The sequence below is a fragment of the Camelina sativa genome, chromosome 19, assembly GCF_000633955.1.
Source record: "Camelina sativa cultivar DH55 chromosome 19, Cs, whole genome shotgun sequence".
Taxonomy (NCBI): domain Eukaryota; kingdom Viridiplantae; phylum Streptophyta; class Magnoliopsida; order Brassicales; family Brassicaceae; genus Camelina; species Camelina sativa.
This window is the reverse complement of record NC_025703.1, coordinates 3,318,864-3,326,092: the sequence shown is the minus strand read 5'-3', so window position 1 is coordinate 3,326,092 and position 7,229 is coordinate 3,318,864. Positions and strand designations below refer to the sequence as shown.

At 36.7% G+C, this 7,229-nt stretch overlaps 2 protein-coding genes across 2 annotated transcripts; both read right to left on the bottom strand.

Moving 5' to 3' along the window:
• Positions 655-2,384, bottom strand: LOC104764495 (transmembrane emp24 domain-containing protein p24beta2). Its single transcript, XM_010488035.2, has 5 exons — positions 2,206-2,384; positions 1,856-2,053; positions 1,277-1,463; positions 1,062-1,169; positions 655-963 (listed from the first exon to the last, which is right to left on the bottom strand). The coding sequence occupies exons 2-5, from the start codon at positions 2,051-2,053 to the stop codon at positions 830-832; spliced, it is 627 nt and encodes a 208-aa protein (XP_010486337.1). The 5' UTR covers positions 2,206-2,384; the 3' UTR covers positions 655-829.
• LOC104764493 (fructose-bisphosphate aldolase-lysine N-methyltransferase, chloroplastic-like) lies at positions 2,831-6,289 on the bottom strand. Its single transcript, XM_010488034.2, has 12 exons — positions 5,820-6,289; positions 5,506-5,669; positions 5,324-5,407; positions 5,093-5,150; positions 4,758-4,811; positions 4,432-4,503; positions 4,246-4,326; positions 3,831-4,003; positions 3,617-3,719; positions 3,392-3,523; positions 3,173-3,295; positions 2,831-3,077 (listed from the first exon to the last, which is right to left on the bottom strand). The coding sequence occupies exons 1-12, from the start codon at positions 6,204-6,206 to the stop codon at positions 2,985-2,987; spliced, it is 1,524 nt and encodes a 507-aa protein (XP_010486336.1). The 5' UTR covers positions 6,207-6,289; the 3' UTR covers positions 2,831-2,984.

Sequence of the window (7,229 nt, the reverse complement as noted above, 5' to 3'; positions counted from 1 at the left end):
CGCGGACATTTGTCGACCTACTCGAAGACCCAGAAATATTACTCATGATTTTGAGAGAAAAAGACAGAAATTTGGATCTTTTCAATTTAGATTTTTAGGGTTCTTAGTGGAGTAAGAATTTGGGGGTTTTCGTTTTAAAAGAAAGAAGAAGAAGTAATCGGGTCGGGTTCTAAATGTTACCCGGTTATAAATTGCTTCCAGACCGGTTTAAGATGGGTTTCTATCGGGTTTACTAACAAAACCGTGTAAACCCAGACGGATGGGGAAATAGACATAGAAGTATTAATTCGGGGGGAAATAGAAAGAGGATATAAGATGGAAGGGGTTCTATTAGGAGGTCAAAGTTCCAGGGATATTCGGTACAATATGATAGTTTTGAGGGGTAAATAGGACGTCTTTCCACAAGACAACGATAGCTGGCTTTATCTACTCTGGGCCCATTCAAAAACTGATGGCCATTTTTACGACCTTCTCTTTACGAGTTCGAACCCAGTCAAAGGGATTGAGTATATTTTTATATTTTATTGAGTTTTTGAGAAGTCTTCTTTCTCAAATCCATTTTGCATAAACGTTCAGTTCAATCGCCGTCCGTTGTATATAATAAAATAGGTTCATATCAAAATCACTATTTTTGTACTGACAGAGAGAGAGAGAAAAAAAAAACAGACAGTTGAATTATAACCACGAGTGGATAATTTCTTGAACATGGGAAAAAGCAAATCTTCCAATGTACTACGATGATCTGTCTGTAAGAGGTTTAAGTAAGAGATTCCCTGATACATTTTAAGGTAAAATTTAAGTCCAAAATGATGATAAACTCGTACTTTTTTTAGACACGCGACATGCCGAGTTTGCGTTCAAACAAGCGACGCAGAAGATAAACTTGGAGAAGACTTGCTCCAATCAGTGCAAACGACTCGAACAAAGCTTTGTGTACTGCTCTTTTGCTCATGTTCTCGTTCACTGCACAAAACAAAAAATAACCATATCAAACTATACCTCTCAATATGCAGAAGCAAAAAATAACCAAAGGGGGGTTTTCAGAAAGAAAAAATTGTTACCAATAGCTTGACGATCGGTCTGAGCCTCTAACCAATGTTGTTCAAATTGGATGTTGTAAAGAGCCTCCTCTAACTTTGATATTTGCTCCATCAAGGGAGTGAAGTGCTCTGCGCACACACATTAACAGAACAACAAAGAAAAAACCATCTTCAGCTAAATAACTCAATATCAAGCTGAACTGATTAAGAAAAACACCAAACAGATAAATACTCACCGTCCTTTGCGTGTTGATCGTAGTATGCAAAGTGACCAAGCTGTACATCGAAGTCAATGGTTTCGTGATAAGGAGACTTGTTTGTGAAACAAAAACGGTAAACACCTTTCTTTTGGACAACAAAGTCATGCTTTGCGCTTATCTGCTCCCTGAAGTCATGAATTTGTTCGCCTGTTGGGCCATGTATCTATTCAACATCCAAAACATATATCATCACCAAAGATTATTTCATTCAACAGCATAATGGTCCCCAAGTCCACCAAATCCATCATCAGTATTAGTTAATCAACAGTGCAAAAGAGAATAGTAACAACAACCAAATAAACTAGAGAGTACAAGATAACAACTTTAACGAGAAACCAAATTCTTTATCAATACATGCTACTAAAATTACCTAGCAACAACCCTAAGCATTGTCAACTAATACAAGCCAAATTTTTTTATCAATACATGCTTTAGATAACCTAGCAACAACCCTAAGCATTGTCTAGTCTAATACCAACCCTATCTATCTCTCGATCGATTTTGCAAGATAGAAACGTAGCAAAAGGTTCAATTGAGGGGGAAAAAAAGTCATACCACAAGATCTACACCATCCTCGTTAAAATGCCATTGAGAATCAGACTTGATGACGACGAAAGAGACATGAAGCGTATCGCCTTCATATTCAGCCTTGTGAGAGAAACATTCTTCTCGGTCTATCACGAATCTAATCCCTAACGCTGCCTGGAAGCTCCATAGGAGCCCTAATATTACGATCGTAGCCTTCAAGCTCATCTGCCACAATAATTTCGAATTATATCAAGCAAAATACGCAATTCAATAGTTTAGAAGAAGCCTCGATTGCAGATTCCAAAACCAAACCAAAATTGAATTGTTTCAATTTCCGAGGTGATTTATACTAGAGATACAGAGTGTGAGGAATTTACCTTCCAAATTCAGAAGTGATTAGATCGATGGAAACTCGATCTGGTCGAAGAGTGTTGAAAAAAAATTGGATATTGATCGGAAAAAAGACGGTGGAGAGAGATAGGGAGGGGAGAAAGAGCGAATTCGTTCAGAATCAGACACGAAGAATCCTGTTTTGACTGAAGGGCAGTTTCGTGATCGGACAAGATCATCAAACTATAAACGACGTCGCTTGCTCCTTTTTGGGGTATTTGGTCAGCGGGCTTACGTGGCGTTATATCATTGGCAATAAAATACCTTTAAACCATTTAGGTATTGCCACATCACATTATGTCGAAATTGGAGGTTCCATAATTCAGTACGTTATCATCAGGCTCTTAACATAATTTCGGCAAAAAAAAAAATTGTAATTGGGAGACTTTACATGTTTTCTTTTTGTATTATAGTATGCCACAGTTAAAAAAAAAAAAAAAAGGTTTTTGACGTGTAGTACAATCAGATTCTAGCCGTACTCTGCTTTTCTGCTACACGATCAATTTTATACGTTCAGCTTGTAAGTTTTAGAAATAATGCTCAACTCATATGGCTTGATGCCAGGAGGACCAACATAATCTTTTACGAGTGACAGAGTTTTTTGTATTGGACTATGGACAAAACACATTTACTAGTAATCTATCAAACTGCCATGCCTACACCAACATTCATTTCTTTGGTAGAAAAAATTACATTTTTGGTTTGAAGAACAACGACGTCTACCCTTGACGCATCTTAAAGCTGTTGAAGATTCCTAATTCAACACTCATTTGAAGTTGAAGAAGTTCCTAAGTCCAGTGAAGAGACGTAGAGCCTTCAGCTCACCGCTTCTGATATCCCTCAGTCTCCTCCTAATAATCTGAACCGAGACCCAAAAAAAATGCACAGATTCCACAATATCATAAATAGATCCACGAATTCTTCTACCATATCGAGTACAAAATGAGTCCTTACGTATTGAGCACGGTACAGTATCCTACGCTCGCTTGTGGACAAGTCTACAGCTAGCTGTTTTAGAAACGCTTTTCGGTTTAATTGTTTTGGAGATGTAATGTCCAAATCCATTGATCCACTTTCCTGCAATTAGAAATGATTAGTAAAACAAACAATAAGCAGATGCAGTGCAATTTTTCCACATATAGAGAAAGATGAACTGTTTTTTGTCATTTTTACCTTTAAAAAACGGGTGTACTTTGATATGCTTGTTTCACATGAGTCCAGTATGAACTGCAATGCTTCTTCCTCGATTTCGGGATATTTCAGATCATTCTTTGTTGATGTCTTATTTGAAGCAGCTTTCGCCATCTGAAATTGATATAAATTTAGCAAGGATGTATTATGAATCAGGGAAGAATTGGATAAAGTCAACTAAAAAGGGTCATGATGGAGTTGCCAAACCTCCTCAAAGCTGTTTCTCATATCTGGAGGGCTCACCACTAGATAAGCATATGCCATTAGTTCCATTGGCCAACCCGTTATCCTTACGGGGAAGCATTGAGGCCTGCCAGTGAATTAGTTAACAGAACAGACTCATTAAAAGAGAACTCAAGTTGATCAAAAGAAATCTACAAAAATTGAGAGCGAAATATGGATAGTGGGGAAATTTGATTACGTCGATAATCCATGTTTCTTTAAAGCATCCAGCTTTTCCTTGTAACACTTATCATTTTTCCTAAGTGACAGTGCTAGCTCTACTGAATCACTAGGATTGGTTCCTTCTCTGGGAACAAACCCATACGATAACAATAGCTCTCCGTTGGATTTATTTCCATATGATATGAAAACCTGCACAAAGTCATGTATTGAAATACATCAGAGACTTCAGAGTACATTGATCCCACTCTGGATTGGCTTGCTGGAGCGCTAAAAGTCCAATAGTGTGAACGAGAATTGTTTGTGTTATACCCAGACTTATACTTAACTTCAATGCTCGTGTTTATCTGAAGTTTGACCAAACTGGCATTTGAAGTGATACAGATATGCACTTCATATTTTCTCTAGGGAATGAATCTATAGGTCTTATTTACCTGCTCACCTGGTTGATATGGTCGATCTGTCGTAAAGACAACTCCTTTTGAAGACTTATCATAATCCAGGAACGTCTCAACCTTTCCAAGTAAAATTTGAAATAATTACTACCATAAGTTAACCATGCTTTCTGATTATGAGAATTTAGGAGCTAACTGGTCGGTCATAAAGATAAGCAGAAGTACCTCACAATTATGATTAAGCATATCTGCCCATGGAACTAAGGCAAATCTTCCATCCATAGACGGCAACCGTACCTGTGTTAGAGAAGCTTAAGTCTGAGTTGACAGAGACAATCAATGCACACTGGATACCGGAAAGGAAAGAGAAATTAAATAATGAAATTTTTTGGTTGTGACTGCTCATTATGGTTCACACTGTAAATTGTTGTGCAGAAAATCATGCTAAGATTTAAGAATAAGTCTGTTGTTTCACTAATTCATGACATCTAGATAATGTAAATCAATAATAAAGATCAGCAAATAATTGCTTCTGATAAAGTAGTTCTTACCAACCGTGAGAATAGGATTCCGAAAGACCACTTAAATGTCTCATCATTGAAAACCTGCACAGATAAATAGCACACTCATATTCATTTGGACAAAACAAATTTAAGATGTAAATTCACAGTATCTCAGATAATAGAATAAAGGCAACACTAGTTGCAAATACAGAAGTGCACATTGCAAGTGACAAAAAGACCTCCAACAGACCAAAGAAAGACTAAACTCGATTTTGAAAATGTGTTTTCTTTCATTATTAGAAGAAGAAAGCAGACGTTCGAGCAGAGCAAGCTGTATACTTATGTCCCTGAGTCAACTATAGCAAAATAGGCATAACATTTACCTCTTTAGGGAAAAGGTTAGGGTGTTTTGAAAATATCCTGCTTCTTAGATCTTCATAACTGGGGAATAAAAAGGATAAAAGACATAAGCAGTGTCTAATGCAAAATACAAATCATCAAACCCCTAGCCTACAATAAGTGCTGGTGAATGCTTCAATGAATTCAGGACTCGGGAAAGCAAATTCTACACATCTACAGCAGTTGAGAGAAAGAAAGAAAGTACAATATCTCACGTTCCAACAACATTCGTGATTCTTTCAATAGCCCGTTCTCGAATCTGCGAAGCTTCCAAGTACATATCAAGTTCTGTTCGAGTCCTGAAATAGTACAAAAGGGCTGTAGGGAGTAAAAAAATTGAGACAAACGTGATCATTTACGTGAAATTTCAGCTACAAAGAGAAGTAGAAAACTTTACCAGTATAAAAGTGAGTAAGGTTGTCGCGGAAGAGCTGAGATATAGTTAAACCATCTTGAATTTTTCTGAAGACTTGCTTCACTAATAAGATAAGTAGCGAGCAAAGGCCAATCTGGAACGTCGTAACGTTTCATCACTTCACCAGCTTCTGGGTTGGTCCATTCCTAAAACTCAACCTCCAGTATTATTAATATTCACATTCATGAAAAGAAAGATACTTTAACATTGCATTGCTTTCAAGTGAGAGATCAAGAACCCATGTGAGATCAAAGATTTTTTTTTTTTAATTATTCCAAGTGAAATTGGGAACTTACGGAATCAGCACTGATGACGAGAGAAGGAGGAACAAAAAGCAATTTCTCTCCTTTTCTAAGGTTCTGTGAAGCGACGAGGCCTCGCTCACCGATGTCGACTCTATCAATGGCCATTTTCTGCGGAGGGAGGCCTGATTCGGAGAGCCAGTTCTGAAGAGAAGTAGCGTTCTCAAGTGAATCTATCTCGCAGCCCCATGATATGTCTGGAGCTTCCTCCACGGATCGTCTCGTTGTCTCACCGGCCGAAACAGAGCAGTGGATTCCGGGACGGCATCGAGACACCGGAAGCGGTGGGAAAGAGAGGATGAAGCTTTGATTACGGAGTTTGTGGAGTGGAGAGTAAGCTGGGAGGAGGGTTGACTGCAAGACGCTAGAAGCTTTCGCCATTGGGGAGAGGAGAAAACGAAGAAGAGAGAAGACGAGTGGCTGTGGGTGAGGCTATGATGATGCCACTCACTACTCTTCGATTACCACTTGGCCGAGACATGATTAGTTTGTAAATTACGGTTTGGTTCGAATAATATTCGGTTAGTTTTTGGTTTGGGTTTGATTTGATTGCCAAGGAAGATATTAATTTTAATTTCCTATGTTTTGGATAGGCCTAATGATAATCAATTGATGAGATAATTGAAAATTTGTTTACCATATTATCATTTTCTATAGTTTCAATTATAGTGTTTACAAATGTGATGATTGATTTATTTTTATAATCTAAAAGTAAAACTAGTTATGAAATATTTTGATGGTTTATTAGGAAAGCAGGTAGTTTAAAGGGTTTATTAGAATTTAGAAGCAATAGGAAAAATACCCAAAACACATAGGAAAAAGAGAGTGAACTTGGTAAAAATAAATATTGAAGATTTATTCAAGTAAATGGCTTTTTCTAGAGGTGACTTCAAAAAATGTTAAAAGGGTATTGGTTAATATTTTAGCAAAAGTCTAAGGTGTAATTATTTTTTATAATACACACTTTTTTTTCGATAAGTTATATCTATATCTAAAAAATAGCATGATTCAAAAGGAAAAAAAAAATTATGCAACACTTATAAAATAGTTCAAAACATTAATAAATTATATTGAAGTTATTTTCTCACAAACTGTATTTATGTTTTTTTTTGTGTGGTTATTATATAGTCTAAAAATATTGAGAACATCCTTACTTGTGATCAAATTTTCTCAAATAGTAATAATTGTGACATCATATTTGGTTATCATTCTTTACCAAAGATTCAGATTCAAATAATAATAATAACCAATAATTAAAAGCTAGAAAAGGAAAGCAATAACAAAAAATATAAAGGAAAATATGAAAGAAAGAAAAAAAGCCCTAACCTTGCAAAAATCACAGTGCGTAATTTTTTTCTTTTTTGGTTGTTGCTCATTCCCTTTTCTCGCCCCCCCCCCCCCCCC